Genomic DNA, 21,516 nt, shown 5'->3' with positions numbered 1-21,516 from the left:
TAGGGAAATATTGGTAGGGTCCACATTTTGACGTTATTAGATTCTGTATTTGATTATTAGAGCTCACCAAACACGCTTTTCTATGCTAATTGATCATTTGATTATCAGATTAGAGGATGAAAAAAAATAAATTAGTTATCACACAATCTATGAAAAAAAAATATATTGTACGAGTTTGCATAAGATAATTAATTAATTAATGTATTTATATATATTTGATGACTAGAAAAAAAGGTACTTTAAGGAAACAATCATATTATATGCATTAGAAAGGAAAGAATAATTTTGTCCTCCACTCAAAGCCACTAGAATCCTCTCTTAAAAAAAAGATTAATCATTTTGTAAGACTAATTATATATAAATTTAGAACAATCATGTGAATGTATCGGTTTTGTTAGGTGGATTTGAATAAGCGGTCATTTAATTAAGGTCCATAGGGTGAAATTGAGTTTTTTCCCCTCTTTTTGTGCAATGTGTATTTGATGATATATATATATATATATATATATATATATATATATATATGCAATATAAATAATGATGTGAAAACCGAATAAATTAAAAAAAAGAGAGGAAAATTGGGTGGAAATGGATTGAAGGGCAGAGATAAACATAAGGCCGTGGGAAATGGTGTTGAGAGAAATGGAAGAAGGGAAGAAGAAGAAGAAATGGGGGGAGAGAGAACCTTACGCATATTGGAAAGGCAACCCTTTTGTTTCTTCCCCAACGAGACAAGATCTTCTCACTTGCAATCTCACTCTTCTACATGACTGGAACGCAAGATTGTTCATCCAGGTATTTATCCCATATAATATATATATATATATATAATCATCTAATACGTAAATATTAATATGCATTTGGCATGTTTGTGATATACTATCCATTAGGATTGGATACTAGAAGGCCAACGAGGATTCGAGAATTCAAATGTTGCAAAGCAGTGCACCTACAGGTCATACTATCGATCTCCATATCTCCAGGCAATTATTTGATTTCGTTTGCAAGTTATGTAAATAATTTGTTTCAGATACAAGATATACGTAGAAGGGTACGCGTGGTCGGTGAGCGAGAAGTACATACTGGCATGCGACTCGGTGACACTGATGGTGAAGCCTTATTTCTACGACTTCTTCACGAGAAGCCTGCAGCCTCTCCAACACTATTGGCCTATCAATGATAACCACAAATGCAGTTCCATCAAATTTGCCGTTGATTGGCTCAACAACAACTCACATAAGGTACACCATTCACGTGTATATATACACACAAGATTTTATACCAAAATACTACTCTTAAATCTTCTAATTTATTTAATCATTTTTCCAAATAGAGGAATTCAATAGTTATATATAACCAATCTTATATTTTCTATGAAAATTTAATCGTCAACTTAATAGAAAATTCGATAACTTAAATATGAACAGATAAATATGGATTGTATATACCAATATTTGGGTGACTCAAGCAAGGAAGTAAAACACCTTCTCGGTCTATTTCCAACTCAAGTTCGAATATTCACTTGGTGAGTGATATTCACATGTATTTCTCCGATCTTTTGAAAGATGTAGTTGAAACGAAGTCCAAATAAATTTTCGGATTATAAAATAAAATGAATTGTATATTATATGATAGGATGATTTTTCTTCTTTTGGTAGGCAGAGGAAATAGGAAGAGCTGCAAGTGAATTCATGGAGAGAGATGTGTCAATGGAGAATGTGTATGATTACATGTTCCATTTACTGAATGAATACTCCAAACTTATCAGATTCAAACCACAAATCCCAGAAAACGGAGTCGAAATCTGCTCGGAAGGATTCATCTGCGCATCGGAAGAAGATGGATCCAAGAAGAAAAGATTCATGATGGAATCTCTTATCAGTGGACCCCACAACTCAGTTCCATGCTCCTTGCCAACCCCTTTTGATTCCAAGACCCTTGGAAGGTTCTATAGACAGAAACTGAATCTCATCAGACAAGTTGAAAAATGGGAAGAAATTTATTGGCGGAGAGCTAAGTAGATACAACATGAATTACATTTTTTTAAAAGCTTTTTTTTTGTGATAATTGATGTTGGACAACAGAATTATAGTTTCATTTTGTCGGATCCATACGGTACTGTAATACATATATACATATATACATAAGAGTTTCAAATACAGAAAATGAAAATTACATACGATGTACGAGAGATACACTTTTGAGATCCAATCCACAAGTCGCACCAAATGAAATTGAAGTTTGGTTAAAAGGACTGGTTTAATAAAGATTTATGATGGGCTCTCTTGCCTCTTGCTAGTGGGCCATGAGGCCGACATTGTTTTCATATTCCATTTTTTGAACCCAAAGTTCTTGAAAGGGGTTTATAGACAGAAATCGAAATGATTGGACCTCATTAGGCAAATTGAGAAATACGAAATGCTTACTGGGATTAGGATTTGGATGGTCTCTTAAGCGTATAATATCTTTGCAAGCTATCTTTAAACAATTTTGATTTCTCATCAAATACAGATGTCATATGTATATACAAAACTTTATAGTATATCACCTTCCATAATACTGAAAATGTTTAATAAACTTTCAAGTTGAATCTATTGATTTTAGATTTGAAATATGTAAAAGTAAAACTCCAAGCTGTTGTATGTAAACAAACGCTTACAAGGAAGAAAAAAACGACATGCTTCTTGTTGTTTCTCTTTATTTATTTCTAACAAAAACAAAAAGATGATCTGAGTTTTCTTTTCCATGTTTCTACCTGTAAACGGCCCAACCTCGGATCAAAAGTTCTGCAAATTGCGAAAGGAAAACAAAAACAGGACGAAGAAGCATTTTTTTTTTGGAGAGAAACAACAGTAAAGTTTCCATCTTTGTTCTAGTTCTGGAACATAGAACCGTTGCCGCCGGCGTTGTGGTTCTGTGGCTGAAACGGCGATTGCCTACTGGAGCTTGGTCTGTAATCGGAGAGGTTGTTCCCGCTGCCGCCGCCGGAAAACTGCCCCGGAAAACCACTGTCGGAGAATCTTATGGCTCCTCCCGACATCCTCAGGCCTCCGAAAAAGGTGTTGTCTCTCAGCGAAGAAGCCTCAGGACCCAGTTGCGTCTGAAAGTTGAAACCGAGATGGAATGGAACCGGTGGGAAACTCGGTACATAGTTGTTGTTGTTCTGATACAAACCATTCAGATTCCTCAGACCATGATGAGCAAACCCAGATCCTGTCCAGATCTCCGACGGATCTTGCATCTGAGATACTGGTCGGAGTTGAAAGTTGCTGTTTGTGAGAGAGGCAAACCCTTGGTTTGAAGGGAAGAATGGACTCAGTGAAGGAACTGCAAGTGCAGGTGCAGGTGCAGGTGCAGGCAGGAGAGGGGTTGATGAATGTTTTGGTTCAATGGGGATCTCCATGTTCAGATCTTTCTGCATTTCGGTTCCTGGGACCAAAACACGATAAGGTTGTTGTTCCACAGGCGGAATGTTGACAGTAGTGTTGGCCTGGACCGTCTTTTTCGTTCTAAGGTACTTCTTCGACGATCCGAGTTCCGAAGTCGGAGCAGGGATAGCCAAAACAACGCTCATTTGGCTCTGGGTAGATGCCGAAGACAGATTCTTTGGTATGGCCTTCTCAACCGAAGCCCGACCCTTGGTGAATTTCATCTGTTCATCGCCGAGTTCTAGACTTTGATTGTTCTTTTCTTGTTGAAAGTAGTTTCTGCCATACCCGACTTCGTTGCTCCTGAAAAACCTTTCCAGAGGTCCGATATTACAATCAAATCCAACATTACCTTGTTCTTGTGCTTTGCCAGGAAGGTTATCTGTCTCCACCTCAACATTTTTCTCCTCTGTAGCTTTCTCCTCCGGCTTGCTCTGCTCTTCTTCTCTCTTGTTTTCTTCTTCGACATGCAGGTTTTTATCCCTTTCCCCTTCGGGAACCAAATTCATCATCATCTTCTTCTTCCTGACTGATCTCTTGGCAGTTCTTTTCCTCGGTTGATTTTCCTCTCTCTTCCCTTTCTCGTCCGATTGAGACATTTCACCTTTCATCCAACCAAGCAAACCCTCCCTAGAAGCTTTGAGATCATCAAGTAAGGTGTCCATAAAAGATGCAACACCATCAATTACCAAGTTTCCAGCCTTAGGTACACCAGTTGCTTCCTTCTGCTTCCCCTCGCCTTTTCCATGAACCGGTTTCTTTCTTGCATCGTTTGTCTCCTTACCTTTCCCGGGACTGTTCTGTTCGTTCTTGCTCCTACCCTCCTGGGATCTCGCCGGCTGCTTTCTACTAACTCCACTTGTTGTTGATTTCGGTGTTGCCTCAGCCTGAGATTGAGAGACAAGCTTATGCTTCTTCGGGACAGGCTCCTGGCTCGAGTTGGAATCCGAATTGTCGCTTGAAGAATCATCAAAGCTGTCCTCTTTCCTTCTGAAATCCCATTTCTCATTAAACCTCGACTGATCCTCCATTCTAAGTCTCAGATTTCACACAATACTTCAAACAGCTGCGAACAGAAGGCTTAAAATCAAGTAATCTTTTGAACATAAAAAGGCGTAATCTTTCGCCCAAATGAAATTAAAGGGTTTAGACTCTTATATCGATACGACAGATCATACGAACGCGAATTCACTAAAAGAAATTGCAGCCTCGGTCTAAATCACAAATTCAATAAAGGATTCACCTTTTGGAATTCACGCGAGGATACAGCTCTATGAATCGAAACACGATATCCTAATCCCTCGAAACAAGAGGAACATACAAATTCGTGCCTAACCACAAGGTCTAGATCACCGAGAGAATCAACTCGTAATTCTCATCGTCGAACTGACGAATCGAGACTAAAAGAAATGGATTTGGATCGAAGAGAAAGATCATCAAACCAGTTGAAACCAGGCAGTGCATCATCATCATGTGAGAAGAAAGACTAAATTACACAACTAAACAGGAATATTAAGAATGGCCAATGAACAATAAGAAAAGTTAATAAATGCTTCATTGTTTGCAAAATGAAAGAGTAAGAAAAGACAAGAAATTTCCTCACCTCGCCGGTTTTCAGGCCAAATTGAGCACCCACTTCGGCGTCTCTCGCTTATTCTGCTTCTTCCTTTCTCTATGCAAGTGTATATATATACTTATGTATATACATATATGTGTGTGCGTGTGTTTATCTTTGTATAGGTGTTTCGGTTTCAGGGACCATAAAAGGGAAAAATTGCATACTTTTGTATGAGCATATCAATTTCCATATACAGAGGGGAGAGAGTCACTGTATTGGTCTAAAATATTTCATAATTTTCTAAATATAGTATTTAATAATTTGAATCTAAATGCTATGGAACATAAATACACATATATATTTAATGCTAATATGTGTATATATATGTGTGTATAAGCGCGTGTATAGATATCAGTCTAGGTTAGATGTATCAGATAAGGCAAAGCAATACCAATTAAGCTAGAAGATAAGGCAAAGGAATACTAAGTCATGCAACAACAGAGAGCCTAAAACCTTTATTACACCATTAATCACGAGAAAGCATATTGCAAACCTTACAAATGTCATAAAAGGCCAGAATTAAACCACTGGTTCATTGTATCTTGGATAAGTATGAAAACTACTCAAAATCATCGAAATAATTTATTCTAAGAAAAAATATGTAAAAATGAGATCTTTTAATTACTAGTTTACAAGTGACAAAAATATTTTAATTACTTTTTTGGCATTGAAATCTTTTAACCATAAATTTCTTTGGCAGCAATGGCTCTTTTATTAGTCATTTGTGGGTCACAATAGAAAACTTGCTGTTACTTTTTTTTCTTCACACAAATTTATTGTGATACTCAATTTGGGGGTTGGCCAAATTAACTAATGGCACTCCCTTTTTTACTAAAAAAACATTGAGTAGAAATTCCTATTATTTGTGAAATTAGGAAAAGGATTATAAAAATCATGTTTTTAAATATCATATATGAAAAGAATTAATTTTCAAAATGATAACAATAAATAATTCCGTATGGTATTTATGACATAAAGAAAAAAGTTTAATTCCATTACCTCAAAGAAAAAAACTTCTCCATGCTTTCCATTGCAGAGCTCAGAATTCATCAGGCTTGCTTACACAGACTCGCATATGCGTATCATTTACCTTTTACAAGATTTATATTTCTCTTCTTCAACTTTGGAGTTCTCTACCACGGCTCCTGCAATGACAACCAGAAAAAAATCCATCTTTCCAATCACATTAACTTTACTTTCCCGGAAAATAGCTGAAAACGCCGTGAATTTTCGCATCTTGCACAAAAAACTCGTTAATTCTACTTAACAACCCTTTTTATACATCTGTTTATCAACTAAATCTGACATTGCAGTTCTAACTCGTTCATCACGCAGTTATGCGTGATGAGAGAGTTAGAATCTATAGAATAAATCACTAGTTCCACCAAAGTTTGAGACTTTATCATGTTTCGGAAAATGCAGATGACCCTTTTAGCCACTTCAAATTGTGTTTCACATATTATTTTCACCTCATGTGTAGAACATCCTATCCCAAAATGCCTATCCCAAAATGGTGAAGTAAAAAGGGTAAAGCTTTAAATTAACTGACTCACAAAGTTTGTTGCCATGGACATCTCGTCTCTTCTCCTTGAACATTTTGTGTCTAATCCAAATAGTCTAACAACAGCGACATTAGTGACTCTCCAGTAACCTGCAGAACCATAGCCAGGAAAAGAGAAAACAAGTGAATGGTACATAACAACAGTTTCTCAAAAAAGTTTAGGAGAAACAGAAGCATCTTGACTGGTTTCACTTACCAGAAAGGAAACCCGTGTCTATTCCATCCTGGTTAAGTTTATCTACACACTGCAGTGCCTCCCGGCATCATTCTCGGCCATAAAACTCTTTCTTTATCACCTTCAATTTGATACCTTTCATGGCTTTTTCCTCCTACAACTTGCAACAAAGAGCTGGGTCAATTGGGTACAGAGAAGTACTTGTAACAAAGATACACAACCAAGAACATCATTCAAGTTTATTTGTCGAAGCCAGATATGCTTACAAAATTATAACTGTATAAGAATCAATTCTGACTTGTCTGGAACTTACAACCATGTCACCTTCCTCATCCTCACCCACAGCAATGGCACGACACACAGCTACACATGCCTGATGTCATGAAGGAAGAGGCAATGACCATTTGGCAGGGGTGGATAGCAATCGTTTTTCACCATGGATCAGCCTCCACTAATCCACATTGGAAAGTTTCCACGAGTGTTAGAGCTTCTCCGTATCATAAAAAGTTAAGGTTCGCTGCTTAGTCTTGTTTCCAAGTTACCGACATCAATCCTCATTCCGTGGATTATCAGATGTCAGCATTGTCAGGTCGCTCTTGCTCAGTAGCAATCTTTGTCATAACCGGTCTCTTCCCTCTGTCCCTCTCACCCTTGCAGCCAATAACTTGAACCAGAATGGGAAGTACGCAATCAGATGATCACACAAAGAAGCACATAACTGACTGTTTATGGTACAAATAAACTAGTACACACACGAAAATTTATTGACACAACAGAAGAAAAAGGAAGTTCCAACTTTCAGTTTACAGATGTCAACTCCATAACAAAGTACAAACCTTTTAATCAATCCTTGAGTAAAGCTTAGACATTTTGAAAATTACATTTATAGGAAACCCTTGCCCCATCTGTCCAGAGCTAATCAAGTCTATGGACTCAATAACTTTTTTTGAATTGTCCACAACATAAATGATTACTAATATGGGAATGAGACTTAATGATCAGAGATAATATACCGGTAATAGTTCTTCTGGGTCTAAGCTCTCAAACTGAATCGAGCAGCCTTGACAAGCCATCAAGAGAGGGAGCGTGATCCACGATAGCACGAAAACTTGTTCCTCTAACAATATCCTCAAGTTGGATTTCCGACAGAAATTCCAACAGACATAGCAGCAAGAATATTATAAATGTTATCTCGTCGTAGCAAACCCGAGGAGATCTATAGTATATACCATGAGGGGTATAACCAAAACCGGAATCTCAACAAGGAATGTTCGAATTTTAATGGGTGAACATTGGCTTTCTTGTTCTCCATTGCAAATGTTACAACAGGAACATTAGAGTTCCCTTGTCGGATAAAAATAGCTGCATTTTGGATCGTCTATATTCTCCCTCAGAAATTCAAATCATCCCTAGTCAAGTTAGCGAAAAGGCTATATCGAAATCCACTTCATCTCATCTCCCTAAAGCAAGTTCATGAGGAGAAGCTCCCATGATCAGAGCTTCAGTTCCATTATGCAAACATTTTTAGCAATCGAAGTTCTGAACCAGAACAGCATCAGGAGTCGTGTTTGGCGACTCTTACTTGTTATCATCATGAATGTAATAAGATACCGTGCCAAACATCCCTGTTCATATTCATAAACACGTGGCTTCATAGAAGCTTTTTATCAAATACGTGGTGGTCATCTTCCTGTTCGTGCCCGTGACTCCAATCACTGCCATGGTTTCCGACGGGTACCTGTAAAACTAAGCGGCCAACGCGGACAAAACCACATTGGTGTCTTCCACAAGTACAAGTGCCATGTAAGTATCTTCAATGTTGATTTCCTTGCTTGCGACCACTGCCACTTCTCCTCTCCTGTCGGCTTCACTTAAAAAGAAATTTTCGTCGGAGAAATCTCCGGCGCTGACAACTCGCGAGTCGTGCTGAATTTCGGTGATCTCGAAGTCTTTGTCGCCAAAAACTGAAATGGGTACGACTTTGATCCCGTCCATAAGCTCTGTTAAGCTCATTTTGAAATTGGGTTCCACAATTCTCGCTTTCGCTTCACCGAAATAATCGGAATCGAACTCAATTTCCGATCAAACTCGGACCCGACGCCTTTTTCCTTTTTCTCTTCCCTCTTTTACTGTCGATCTAATGCTTTCTATCTTCGTGATCTGAGACATAACTTAAACCGGTCAAGCTCTCAATCTCCACCAAATCGGAGACTTCCTCTTCCTCCAGCTCATCGGCACCGTCTTCATCATCCTCTTTGTTCTTCTTGGACAACGCCGTTTTAGGTGGGTTCGGTCGGAGAAAACCCTGCTTCACGAACTCGCTACGCTTCGTAGAGATAGCCGGTTGATTTCTCCGAACAGATCGTCGCCGGCGATCTGAGTTGCTCGACTCGTCTCCGTCGCGTCCTCCACGTCGGCGATGGCGGAGAGATACACATCCCGATTCGCTTGAGAAGCCGAAGCGAAACGGTGCGCATTAGGCTGTTAGTTTGGGCCTGTGTAAGGCCCATTATGAACCCTCAATACTTTTTTTCACCCATTCAAAAAATGGTCTTACCGAGAAAAATAGTACATAAATAATAATTATGACATAACTTTAGACATTTAAAGATTCAATAAAAAAATTTTTTATCTAATTTGAAGCAAAAGGATGTTATTGTTGAATTTGTATCACCGTTTGAAAAGAAGAAAACAATGATAGGTTTAAGGCACATATGAATTATGGAATTATTGTCAATATCTAAAATTTTGATGATGTCATATATCATGAAGGATGAAATGAGCTTCTTTCCCATTTACATATTTTATATAATAGTTAGGATGGACATATTGAGGGGTGGGCACATATTAACGATAAGGTTTGAAATGGTGGAATTTTTAGATAAAAAAGTTGACAATTGAGAAGATAAACAAATTAACTAAAATAAAAGTATTTTAATAAATAATAAGAATAACTTAGATAAATATTATAAATATAAATGATATTTTAGATTTTTAACAAATATAATAGGTATCTCGAACCTTTTGTGAAATATTTGAAAATTCGGATTCGAAGTCGAAAATTTAGCTTCGTTAATATCCGGATATCTTTTATGATGGATAACTCCAAACCCGGTTATTGGTTAAAACTTAAAACACCCAACCCTATTATAATAATAGTATTGATATTGTGGTTGGTCATATCAAATTTCTAACTATGAAATGCAAATTTTCGTTATTCGGTTTCCATTCAACTATTTCGGTTTTAAAAAAACTATATCAATCCGATTTTTATATTGACATTCGGGTTGATTTCATTTTATTAACAAATACTCAATTTTTAAAGAAAAGATTTGCAATTTTCGATTATCGGTTTGGTTTGGTTTGGTTCTTATTCAGTTTTTTTTTGTTTCGATATTTGATACTAATGACAAAGATCGCGATCGGTTTTTGCGATTCGGACATTTTAGGCAAAACCCTAGTTTCTGTATATTCTGAGCTCACTTCCCGCCAAGCCTCTCCTGTCCATAAACTCAGAAAAACCCTAGTCCCTCATCCTCCTCAAGCTCCAAAACCCCATAGCCTCTCTCCACTCTTACCACTTGTTCCGACCAAAACCTGAAGCCATGGACTCATCACCTTCGAACCCTGATCTTGTCCTGATTCTTGACTATGGTTCTCAGTACACCCACCTCATCACTCGCCGTATTCGGTCTCTCAACGTTTTCTCCCTCTGCATCACCGGATCCTCCTCGCTCAAAACCATCTCAACCCTAAACCCACGAGTCGTCATCCTCTCGGGAGGACCTCACTCGGTCCACGCGCCTGACGCGCCGAGTTTCCCAGACGGGTTCGTTGAGTGGGCCGAGTCGAACGGTGTCCATGTCTTGGGTGTTTGCTATGGCTTGCATCTGATCGTGCAGAAACTCGGAGGTGATGTCAGAGATGGTGAGAGCAAGGAATATGGGAGGATGGAGATTGAAGTGAAGGGCAAATCTGCGATTTTCGGACCGGAGAGTGCCGGAAAAAGACAAGTTGTTTGGATGAGCCACGGCGACGAGGCGGTGAAGTTGCCGGAGGGTTTTGAGGTTGTGGCGGAGAGCGAGCAAGGAGCCATCGCCGCCATTGAGAACCAGAAGAGGAGGTTTTATGGCTTACAGTATCACCCTGAGGTACTTCTGAGTTTATTTGGAGCTTATTCTGAGTTGTTTTGTCTCGTTATGTTGAATCTGGAATCATCGAGTTTCAAAGTTCTGATCTTGTTTGATACTGGAATCTTGGAGGTTAATCAATTGATTGTGGGCTAGTTTAATATAATTCATTGATGGCAAGATTCTGAATAATCTTGAATTGGGTAGAGTTTGAACAGTGAGAGAGTCGTCTTGCTCTTTTTTGGTTTCATGGATAAGAAAGTCTGGAATTTTGGTGTCTGACTATTTAAGACATGTGATATGACAGTTGGAATTTTTGTTCTGTTTGAAACTTTGTGTTACTTGGTCTAATACAAATTCGTGGCTTGGAATTGGATTGGCTGAATAAGCATCTATCTTTAATGGAGTTGTAGATAATTCAGTTTGGGATCTTACATGGGTAACTTTTGAAGAATCTGATCTTGTCCATGTCTGAAGTAGCAGAACATTGGATAATAGTTTTCAACGATTGAAATCTTGATGTGACTTGATTGTTTGAATCTGCTAGACAACAGTTTGTGCTCGTTGCAGAGTTTCCGATAACAAAGTACCCGTACCCGCCATTGAGAACCAGAAGAGGAGGTTTTATGGCTTACAGTATCACCCTGAGGTACTTCTGAGTTTATTTGGAGCTTATTCTGAGTTGTTTTGTCTCGTTATGTTGAATCTGGAATCATCGAGTTTCAAAGTTCTGATCTTGTTTGATACTGGAATCTTGGAGGTTAATCAATTGATTGTGGGCTAGTTTAATATAATTCATTGATGGAGAACCAGAAGAGGAGGTTTTATGGCTTACAGTATCACCCTGAGGTACTTCTGAGTTTATTTGGAGCTTATTCTGAGTTGTTTTGTCTCGTTATGTTGAATCTGGAATCATCGAGTTTCAAAGTTCTGATCTTGTTTGATACTGGAATCTTGGAGGTTAATCAATTGATTGTGGGCTAGTTTAATATAATTCATTGATGGCAAGATTCTGAATAATCTTGAATTGGGTAGAGTTTGAACAGTGAGAGAGTCGTCTTGCTCTTTTTTGGTTTCATGGATAAGAAAGTCTGGAATTTTGGTGTCTGACTATTTAAGACATGTGATATGACAGTTGGAATTTTTGTTCTGTTTGAAACTTTGTGTTACTTGGTCTAATACAAATTCGTGGCTTGGAATTGGATTGGCTGAATAAGCATCTATCTTTAATGGAGTTGTAGATAATTCAGTTTGGGATCTTACATGGGTAACTTTTGAAGAATCTGATCTTGTCCATGTCTGAAGTAGCAGAACATTGGATAATAGTTTTCAACGATTGAAATCTTGATGTGACTTGATTGTTTGAATCTGCTAGACAACAGTTTGTGCTCGTTGCAGAGTTTCCGATAACAAAGTCTGGTTTTTTCGGTTCTGTTCGATATTCAAAATCTCCAGGAATTCCTTGTACTCGATAATCTTCGTATTCCAACCTTGTTGTTTTCATGAACTGGGTATATGATCCTTTTCTTTTTTTTCCAGTAACAATTCTAAAATATCTCCAATGATTTGGATTTCTAGTCAGTGTTACATCGTTGCATAGGAATTCAAAACCACAGGTTTTGGGACCGACTATTCAAAGTGGATACTTAAAAATGTTAAGGGATTTGTTGTTGAATTTCTTTGCAGGTGACACATTCACCCCAAGGAATGGAGACTCTTCGGCATTTCCTCTTCGATGTATGTGGAGTTTCTGCTGGTTGGAAGATGGAGAATCTGTTGGAAGAAGAGGTTAAAGTGATAAACAAAACTGTCAGTGCTGATGAACATGTCATCTGTGCCTTGTCAGGAGGTGTAGATTCCACCGTGGCAGCAACTCTTGTTCACAAAGCGATCGGAGATAGGCTTCATTGTATCTTTGTCGATAACGGGTTATTGAGGTCAGAGTATATGTTGCTTTTTCATTGAGACAAGACAACCTATTTGTCTGTTCTCTCATGTCATCAACTGTGATGTTCTGTTGCAGATACAAGGAGAGAGAACGTGTGATGGCGACCTTCGAGAAAGATTTGCATCTACCTGTAACGTGTGTGGATGCATCGGAGCAGTTTTTGAGTCAACTGAAAGGTGTAGTAGATCCCGAGACAAAAAGGAAGATCATTGGAAAGGAGTTCATCAACATCTTTGATCAATTTGCACATGATTTGGAGCAGAAGCTCGGGAAGAAACCCACTTATCTAGTCCAAGGGACTCTCTACCCGGATGTGATAGAGTCATGTCCGCCTCCAGGGACCGACAGAACTCACTCTCACACCATCAAAAGCCATCATAACGTTGGTGGACTCCCTAAGGATATGAAACTGAAGCTCATCGAGCCACTCAAGCTTCTTTTCAAGGATGAGGTTTGTTCACCATTGTCTTTGATCGTTCTTCTACTCTTGTGAACGTGTGAGACAGGTTATAAAAATCTATCTATTGGGTCTTTGTTGTTAAGGTCCGTGAGCTCGGGAGAATCTTGAATGTTCCTCAAGGATTCTTGAAGAGACACCCGTTCCCAGGTCCAGGACTCGCTGTCCGAGTCCTGGGGGATGTCACAGAAGGAGATGCTCTAGATGTTCTCCGTCAGGCAAGTTTGTGAAACCCTAAAATCAATGTGTGTGTATATATATTCTTGTTTGTTTACCCTATCCATGAAACTCAAGATTTTCTTGATATTTTCCATCAGGTTGATGAAATTTTCATCCAGTCAATCAAAGAAGCGGGTCTCTACGATTCAATCTGGCAAGCCTTTGCGGTGTTCTTGCCCATAAAGTCTGTCGGAGTCCAAGGCGATAAGAGAACTCATTCCCATGTCGTCGCTCTCCGTGCTGTCACAAGCCAAGACGGGATGACAGCAGATTGGTAAGCTTACATCTCTACATACATGCATACATACATATACATGTAGGAGTTTCTAAATAAGTGCATAAACGTATATATTCACTTAGAACCCCGAATTAGATGGGAAAAGTTTCAGGCTTTCCTATGTATATGAGAATTAAGAACATAGTTTCAGGCAGTAGTTTAGTTGTCATTAGAGGGAAGTGAAACTCGAAATAACGTGTGTTTTCCGAGTTGGGTTTGGACAGAGGACGTGAAAAGGTTATATCTTTACGAGGTTTTTTGGGTGTATTGGTTCCAACTTCCAATTGCAGGTTCAGCTTTGAACACAAGTTTCTGGACGATGTTTCGAGAAAGATATGCAACAGCGTTAGGGGCGTCAACCGTGTGGTTCAAGACATCACTTCTAAGCCTCCTTCCACCATTGAATGGGAATAAATTATATTATATTATTTGGATCATTCATTGTTATACGCACTAGTGGTGGACACCATGTTTGATTTTCCTATAAAAATAATATATATATATATATATCATTCTGTAAAACATTCGAGATACAGTAATACATGTGTGTGAATTAAAGTCTCTTATGTCAAAATTTTCATTTATATATATACACATATATACAGCGTAAAATTTTGAGAAAGGGGCCCTTTACAGTTAGGCCGAGTTAGGAATGCTTTAATACGAGGAAGGAACAAAAATATAAGGCCTTTCTGTATACCCGATTTTGGGAGGATCCAGTTTCAGATACCAAACCGGTTATTAGGCCCATTATATTCTTAACCGGGCCGGTTTAGCCTATGATTACATATATCTTCTGAATTGGGCTCGGTATTTCAGAGCTTGTATTTAACTTTTTTTTTCCACCATTCACAAAAAAAAAAAGAAGAGAAAGAACAGTAATTTTTTATCTTCCGACAATTGGCCAATAACTACATTCTATTGGATGATTATAATTGTTTAGATGGATTGCATGAAATTGGGGATATTTTCATTGTATAATACATTTAAATCTAGAGACAAATTTAGTACGCGAGAAAATTATAACGCATGATCCGAAATTTAAAGAAAAAGATTAACGGATTAAAAAATAATATGGAATGTACGCTTTGTTATATATAGATAACAGTAAATATTTGTCATATAGAAATGTATAACATAAGAATATGTTTCTGGAAATTTTTATTACTAAAAAAGAGGGAAACTCAAAAGCTAAGGCTGAATCCACAAGGCGGGAACGTCTTTCCAGAATTAGTGTGGGACCACTGTGACATAAGCGTAAAGCAAAATCGAAATACGAAGATATAATTTATTTTTATTTATTTTAATTGTCTACGGTAATGTAATTCTAAAAATATATAAAATAATTTAAATAAACAACCAAACAATTTATGTGGAAAAAAAAAGGCAAACAATTTTCCCCCGTAATTAGCAAATTTTCATTTGTTTTCTCGTCTGTTTCTCGGCATCCAAACAGAGGGAAGGGAAAGGCAGCGATCGAATTGCGCAACTGGGGATTTCGACAATTTCCTTTCCGGCGAGGGACTTACCTCTGGCGTCTTTTGCCGTGAATTTGAGGATTCACCGTCGGAGTCAACCGCCATTGTTGCGTCTCGAGATGTCTCAATCCCTCTCTCCCATGGCGTCTCAGGTTCGTGCTTGTGTCTCTTTCGTGTGCCTCTCTGTCACGAACATTTGTGTAGTGGAGATGTTTTCTTTGGGTTTTTGTCTGGATCTGGTCGTTTAGGCGAAATTTAGGGAATGTAGTTCGGGATTTGGGCTGATTTTATGGCTTGATTCGCTAGGTGTTGTATTTGGTTCGCATTGTGGTTATTTCGTCGCTAGGAAGATGAAAACGCTGAGAAGAAACCTCGCTTTTCAGAATATCTTGTGGTTTTTTGCTTTTTACCCTCGAAAGCGAGAGCCTGTTTTTTTTTCTCTCTTGAGATTGAAATTGTTAGCTTGTCGGGGTTTTCTTTTGGTATGAATTTCCTCATGTACTGGTTATTATAAAATTTTACGCCAAAGGTTTATGTGTTGCTCGATCCTTTTCTCTATGGAGAAAAACTAGCCTAGAGCGCACAAAATCTGGAAACCAGTGGCTCATGGAATGGTGAGCGAAGATATTTCCATGACTAGCATGAAATAGGCAGAGTATTACTTTTACCGTGAAAATGACTATTTTTGCTTCCTTGCAGCTGCACTTGTTTTTTAACATTGATGTGGGATTGAGCCATTTGCTTTTAGGTCTCATCACACCCATGATCCTTGGAGCCCTGGAATCTCAAAGTTGAAATGAACAGTCATCTGGAACAGGGCGCCGCCATGAGTGGTGCCTATTCTCGGTCAAATGGGTCCAGCATCCTGAGTTTCGACGGATCAGAAAGTCGTGAAAGCATCGATGATTTTAAGAAAGGCAATACTCTTTACTCTGTCTGTTTGTTGTTTGTCTTCTCTCCTGCTCTTGCTTTTGTATCCTCTTCAATTATCCCAGAAGCCTGGCATCAAAATTTTGAAACACCCAAATTTCATATCTTGAGTTTTGACGTAGAAAGCAGTTCTACTGGATAATAGGTGTCTGGCATCAATTCTCTTGTTGACTATATTAATCGATCTTAGTGTAAGGTGGTGAACAGATGCTTCTAGTATGATAGATAGCTTCACGATATTAACTTGAGTTTTGACATAGAAAGCAGTTCTAGTGAATAATGGGTGTCTCACATCAACTTTCTAGTTCACAGTATAATAATTAATCCTAGTGTAAGGTGGTGAACAGATGCTTCTAGTATGATAGATAGTTTCATGATAATCCAACACGGGTTCTGGCATGGCAGACATTGACCTTTTTATGGTTTAAGGTGTCATCACATTATTGAGAACCAAAAGCTTCTATGCTACAACCTTTTGGTCTAGGAGTTAACAGAAATGAGATGATGGCTCATACGCTTTAATTTAATCACATAAACTGCTTTCAGGTCATCAGAGTTTGGTGGAGTGGTTAAATGAGATGCTTCCTTATTTGAATTTACCATGGGAGGCTTCAGAGGAGGAACTGAGAGCATGTTTGATGGATGGAACTGTCTTGTGCGGCCTCCTGAATCAGCTTAGTCCTGGTTCAGTAAGAATGGTGCTTATGAATTTGTTTGCGTAGAATGTTATACTGGTCGATACGTGTTACCCTTTGGTTGCTGTGTTTAGCCTTCCACTTTTGTGCTGTCTTCTGGACTCACCATTTTTTGTCTATTATAGGGTGGCAGTTTCGAGCCTTCTGGTGTAAAGATAGAGCGATTTCTTACAGCTATGGATGATATGGCCTTGCCCAGATTCGAGGTTTCAAACTTAGAACAGGTTTGTTCTTTTTTTCCTGGATAGAGTAATTGGATTACAAGTTAATATGTAACGTCTTTAAAACATCCAGTGTGATTTTGGATTTCCACGTTTTAATTGCATCATATACCTATTGATATAATAAACCGAACAAATCATATCACATACTGATATCAAGTGCTTATAATATCATCTGTTTTCTGCACATCTACCTGATGCACTGGTGTTCTAGTTTGGGATATTGCTTAATTTGAACATGAAGGACAGTTTTCAGCTTTAGTCTTGTGATATTGAAATATTAGGTTTTCTGTTTCCATGCCTTTCCAACCTCTTTTTCTAGTTTATTTCTATTATCTAGTATTGCTATGAATAATTGTAAGAGATACTATGCAGGGAGATATGGTTCCAGTTTTGCAGTCCCTCAAGGCGCTAAAAGCGAGCTTTTCCGATGGTGGGTATGACAAGAACTCGATATCTGCTAGAAGGAGATGGAGTTTGCCAGAGGATCACTCAAAGGAAGCTGATAACAATTTAAGTGATGGATTTCAATTTAAGGAAGGAACTGACATCAATATATCTGATGATAAAATTTTGGAATTACTGAAATCAAACAGTTTACAAGTAAGGTCTTCTTACGAATTTTCTCTTGATTTTGTCGAAGTTTCAAGCTTTTACCTCTGCTTCTGATGCAAGTTTTATTCCTATCTTGGTAGAATGCTTCTACTCGTTCACTATTTGACATGCTGGATAAGCTTTTGGAAGAGAACATGAAGAACATGAATGGAAATATCTGTAATGTATGGCAGCAACTGTGCAACAGATGCTGCACTACCCTTGATTATTAGTTTCTGGTTCTCACGGCATATGGATCCTAAGTTCATTGAACTTTTTCTCATACTTCATCTTGAGTTCCTCTATATTTCAGGCTATGGCATCTATATTGAAAGCAATTGTACAAGTGATAGAAAGACGGATTTCAATTCAAGCAGAAAACTCAAAAAATGTACGAGCACTTCTGGTTTTTCTTTTCTTTGCTTTTCTTTTTCCCGAATGTTATTAATCATTCTTCTGACAAATTCATTAAGTGTGCTAGTGAAATTGGTGCAGCAAAATATACTCTTTAGGGTCCGTGAAGAAAAATATCGATCAAGGATAAAAGTTTTAGAAACCTTGGCAGCTGGGACAACAGAGGAGAATGAGGTACAATGTATATTTCGGTTTCTAGTTGTTATATGTTCCTTCTTTTTGCAATCATTTTCTAATTGGTAGATCTTGTTATTTTGTAGATTGTAACGAACCATCTGGAACATATAAAGGTATGTAATCTATGTGACGTGGCAAGTAACATATTTACGCAATAGAATCACTTTCAATTCATTTCCTGCTTCTCTTGTTTCACAAGTTTCATGGTTATATTGTACTTTCTTGTGCATTGTAGCTAGAGAAAGCCAGGGTGGAAGAGAGAGAAAGGTCGGAAGAGAAAGATGTGCTAAGGTTGAGGAAAGAAAAGGAGCGTAGAGACGCTGAGATTTCTAAGCTGAAGCGAGAATTTGAAATGGAGAAAAAACTACATGAAAAGCGCTGCCTGGAACTAGAAGCTAAAGCTCAAAAAATTAAAGTTGAATTTGAGAAGAAATTGAAGGATGCGGAGTTACGTGAAATTGATTCAACCAAGAAGGTGAAAGAACTTGAAACGCTATGTGAATCTAAATCTCAAAAATGGGAGAAGAAAGAGGGCACCTACCAGAGCTTTATAGACAGACAGTCGGGGGCTTTGCAGGTTTGGCTTTATTGGTAGTTTTGCAAATATATGTTAGTATCCGTAGTTCTTTCAGTGACATTGAGTCTGAACTCTCCAGGAGTTGAGGGCTACTTCAGAGTCTTTAAAACATGAAGTTATGCTGACACAAAAGAGTTACATTATCGATTTAAACTACTATGGTAAGATTGCTCAAGTTATTTATAGTGTTGTTTGCTTTGCCTTGATGTTCTTTTGGGTTACTCGCCTTTTCATATTTGATCCGTTTTTCCTAGGTATAAGGCTAAAAGGAGTAGCTGATGCAGCGAAAAATTACCATGTGGTTCTTGAAGAAAATCGGAGACTGTATAATGAAGTCCAGGAATTAAAAGGTATAAACCTTTCAGTAGTTGCGCGTCATGTGTTTGAGCATTCGGGATTGATTTATGTTATTTTATCTTTATGTTTAAAAGGAAATATCAGGGTCTATTGTCGGATTAGACCATTCCTTCCTGGGCAAAACAAGAGGCAGACAACTATAGAATACATTGGTGAGAATGGTGAATTGGTTGTGGCGAATCCCTTAAATCAAGGCAAAGATACACATCGATTGTTTAAATTCAACAAAGTTTTTGGTCCTACAGCAACTCAAGGTGAGCTTTTCCACTTCCACTTTGAAACCTTTTCCTTGTTCTTCTGGTATATGTCCCTTTTATCACAGTTTTCTTTTCTTTCATATGCCTGGTTAAAATGATTAAGGACCTAACATCTATTGATTGTCCCTTTCTTATTTATGCAGAGGAGGTATTCTTAGATACTCAACCGCTAATTCGATCCATTCTTGATGGCTACAATGTTTGTATATTTGCCTATGGCCAGACAGGCTCTGGAAAAACTTACACAATGGTGAGCAACGTGTTTGATCCTGTTCATGTGATATGCCAGCCTTATTTAAGCTTCTAATGGATGTAACCAATTTTGCATACACATAAAGAGCGGACCAAGTATAACTTCAAAAGAAGACTGGGGTGTCAACTACCGAGCTCTGAATGACTTGTTCGAGCTAACTCAGAATAGGCAAAACACCGTCGAATATGAAGTTGGTGTCCAAATGGTCGAGATATATAATGAGCAAGTCCGTGATCTACTTACTGAAGGCGGTTCCAATAGGAGATATCCTTTTCTTAATCTGATATCATCTTGGTGCATTTTTGTGGATGCATGGTGTGTATATATAGTTTCTTTATAAGATACTGTGGTGGGTGATATCATACTTGGTTCTCTCAATTGCTTTCTTTAACCTGCTTACACTTGGGATTTGGAATACTGCCCTACCAAACGGGCTAGCAGTCCCTGATGCGAGCATGCATCGCGTGAGATCAACTGAAGATGTCCTTGAGCTAATGAGCATCGGGCTAATGAACAGAACTGTTGGAGCCACAGCTCTCAATGAGAGGAGCAGTAGATCACATAGGTTTTCGGCCATGAAACCGAGCTGTTATTAATCCTATTTCTCAATTTCAAAGGATTAAGCTTTGTTTTGGCTGTTTTTATGCAGTGTTCTTTCTGTTCATGTGCGTGGTATCGATGTGGAGACAGACTCTGTACTGCGTGGTAGTTTGCATTTGGTTGATCTTGCTGGAAGTGAAAGGGTTGATCGTTCTGAGGCAACTGGAGAGAGGTTAAAAGAAGCTCAACATATTAACAAATCTTTGTCAGCTCTCGGTGATGTTATCTTTGCCCTTTCGCAAAAGAACCCTCATGTTCCATACCGAAACAGCAAGTTGACTCAAGTCCTTCAGAGTTCCCTCGGTACCTATATTTAAACGATGACTGTGTTTTTGTCTTATGCTGTTTGGTTCCTGAGATAACTACTTTGTTTCACCCTTCCTTTTTTTTTTGTTAATTAGGAGGACAGGCCAAAACTCTTATGTTTGTGCAGATCAATCCCGATGAAGATTCATATTCCGAGACTGTAAGTACTTTGAAATTCGCTGAAAGGGTTTCGGGTGTTGAGTTAGGTGCAGCAAAAAGCAATAAAGAGGGACGGGATGTTAGACAACTCATGGAACAGGTTCCTATTTTTTCCCCCCTTTATCTCATTTTTCTTATTGTTTCCATCGAAAATGAGTATACCCAAATAGAATTAGTCACATCCTGTGTATAGCTCTGTCGGATTTTAAACTGAAACCGTTGTATCTCGGATGTTACCTGTTAAGATTACTTAGAATTATCATAGCTTACGAAAGGCCTAAAATGGGTACGGCTGAAAAGTTTCCAGATGAGTTTTGCTTTAAAAATTTGGTGATTGCAACATAAGTAATGTGATTCTCTGTAGCATATGATGCTTTGGTTAAAAAAAAACGGATGACATCGCCTTGCGTATGTTTTGTTGGATTTAAAAATGTGATATAAACTATATATAATGCCGGATAACGATGGTTTTACCGTGATATCCCTTGATATTTTGCAGGTTTCAAAACTGAAGGATGTGATTGCAAAGAAAGATGGAGAGATTCAAAAGTTACAACAGCTAAAGGGTAATACTGGTGTCCTAAAACGCGGGTTAAGCAGTCTAAGATTCGGGTCTCCATCCCCAAGAAGCCATTCTGTTGGAGCTTCACCTAACACTCGAAGAGGGCAAGGTTCGAATTTATTC

At 38.3% G+C, this 21,516-nt stretch overlaps 4 protein-coding genes and 1 pseudogene across 11 annotated transcripts in view; 3 read left to right on the top strand and 2 right to left on the bottom strand.

The window, feature by feature from the left end:
- LOC104809397 (O-glucosyltransferase rumi homolog) overlaps positions 1 to 2,113 on the top strand; it is a 3,365-nt gene extending 1,252 nt beyond the window's left edge. Inside the window, exons 3-6 of one of the 3 annotated variants that reach the window (XM_010535376.1) lie at positions 600 to 795; positions 891 to 955; positions 1,031 to 1,241; positions 1,659 to 2,113. In XM_010535376.1, the coding sequence (XP_010533678.1) occupies positions 600 to 795; positions 891 to 955; positions 1,031 to 1,241; positions 1,659 to 2,021 (835 nt within the window). In that variant the 3' untranslated portion in view covers positions 2,022 to 2,113. Of the gene's footprint in view, positions 1 to 599; positions 796 to 890; positions 956 to 1,030; positions 1,242 to 1,427; positions 1,627 to 1,658 lie in introns of those variants that run through there. The other 2 variants (XM_010535377.1, XM_010535378.2) reach the window with 2 other exon arrangements.
- A 605-nt stretch (positions 2,114 to 2,718) lies between these two features.
- On the bottom strand, positions 2,719 to 9,676 carry LOC104809395 (transcription initiation factor TFIID subunit 3). 4 transcript variants are annotated; one of them, XM_010535372.2, is made up of 6 exons: positions 7,796 to 9,676; positions 7,049 to 7,446; positions 6,804 to 6,942; positions 6,600 to 6,697; positions 5,032 to 6,191; positions 2,719 to 4,494 (listed from the first exon to the last, which is right to left on the bottom strand). In XM_010535372.2, the coding sequence occupies exon 6, from the start codon at positions 4,457 to 4,459 to the stop codon at positions 2,873 to 2,875; it is 1,587 nt and encodes a 528-aa protein (XP_010533674.1). In that variant the 5' UTR covers positions 4,460 to 4,494; positions 5,032 to 6,191; positions 6,600 to 6,697; positions 6,804 to 6,942; positions 7,049 to 7,446; positions 7,796 to 9,676; the 3' UTR covers positions 2,719 to 2,872. The 4 variants fall into 4 exon arrangements, with proteins under 4 accessions (XP_010533674.1, XP_010533672.1, XP_010533676.1 ...); XM_010535370.2 differs by having other exon boundaries at positions 6,804 to 6,936; XM_010535374.2 differs by having other exon boundaries at positions 7,096 to 7,446.
- On the bottom strand, positions 8,040 to 9,386 carry LOC104809655 (annotated as a pseudogene).
- Positions 9,677 to 10,231: 555 nt separating the features above from the next.
- Positions 10,232 to 14,379, top strand: LOC104809396 (GMP synthase [glutamine-hydrolyzing]-like). Its single transcript, XM_010535375.1, has 6 exons — positions 10,232 to 10,933; positions 12,599 to 12,849; positions 12,936 to 13,311; positions 13,404 to 13,535; positions 13,635 to 13,810; positions 14,104 to 14,379. Exons 1-6 carry the CDS (start codon positions 10,388 to 10,390, stop codon positions 14,225 to 14,227), a joined length of 1,605 nt encoding a protein of 534 aa, XP_010533677.1. The 5' UTR covers positions 10,232 to 10,387; the 3' UTR covers positions 14,228 to 14,379.
- An 842-nt stretch (positions 14,380 to 15,221) lies between these two features.
- LOC104809394 (kinesin-like protein KIN-14G) overlaps positions 15,222 to 21,516 on the top strand; it is a 7,846-nt gene continuing 1,551 nt past the window's right edge. The window contains exons 1-19 of one of the 3 annotated variants that reach the window (XM_010535369.2): positions 15,222 to 15,443; positions 16,040 to 16,208; positions 16,768 to 16,910; positions 17,042 to 17,140; positions 17,513 to 17,740; positions 17,833 to 17,916; positions 18,045 to 18,122; positions 18,227 to 18,319; positions 18,406 to 18,435; positions 18,558 to 18,899; positions 18,979 to 19,060; positions 19,154 to 19,249; positions 19,331 to 19,510; positions 19,657 to 19,763; positions 19,852 to 20,030; positions 20,167 to 20,331; positions 20,416 to 20,669; positions 20,768 to 20,931; positions 21,331 to 21,516. In XM_010535369.2, the coding sequence (XP_010533671.1) occupies positions 16,088 to 16,208; positions 16,768 to 16,910; positions 17,042 to 17,140; positions 17,513 to 17,740; positions 17,833 to 17,916; positions 18,045 to 18,122; positions 18,227 to 18,319; positions 18,406 to 18,435; positions 18,558 to 18,899; positions 18,979 to 19,060; positions 19,154 to 19,249; positions 19,331 to 19,510; positions 19,657 to 19,763; positions 19,852 to 20,030; positions 20,167 to 20,331; positions 20,416 to 20,669; positions 20,768 to 20,931; positions 21,331 to 21,516 (2,631 nt within the window). In that variant the 5' untranslated portion in view covers positions 15,222 to 15,443; positions 16,040 to 16,087. Of the gene's footprint in view, positions 15,444 to 15,990; positions 16,209 to 16,767; positions 16,920 to 17,041; positions 17,141 to 17,512; positions 17,741 to 17,832; positions 17,917 to 18,044; positions 18,123 to 18,226; positions 18,320 to 18,405; positions 18,436 to 18,557; positions 18,900 to 18,978; positions 19,061 to 19,153; positions 19,250 to 19,330; positions 19,511 to 19,656; positions 19,764 to 19,851; positions 20,031 to 20,166; positions 20,332 to 20,415; positions 20,670 to 20,767; positions 20,932 to 21,330 lie in introns of all 3 variants that reach the window. The other 2 variants (XM_010535367.2, XM_010535368.2) reach the window with 2 other exon arrangements.

This window comes from Tarenaya hassleriana, unplaced genomic scaffold (genome assembly GCF_000463585.1).
Source record: "Tarenaya hassleriana unplaced genomic scaffold, ASM46358v1 Cleome16, whole genome shotgun sequence".
NCBI classification, from domain to species: Eukaryota; Viridiplantae; Streptophyta; class Magnoliopsida; order Brassicales; family Cleomaceae; genus Tarenaya; species Tarenaya hassleriana.
Note: the sequence above shows the minus strand (reverse complement) of the source record. Positions and strands in the feature narration are given on the sequence as shown.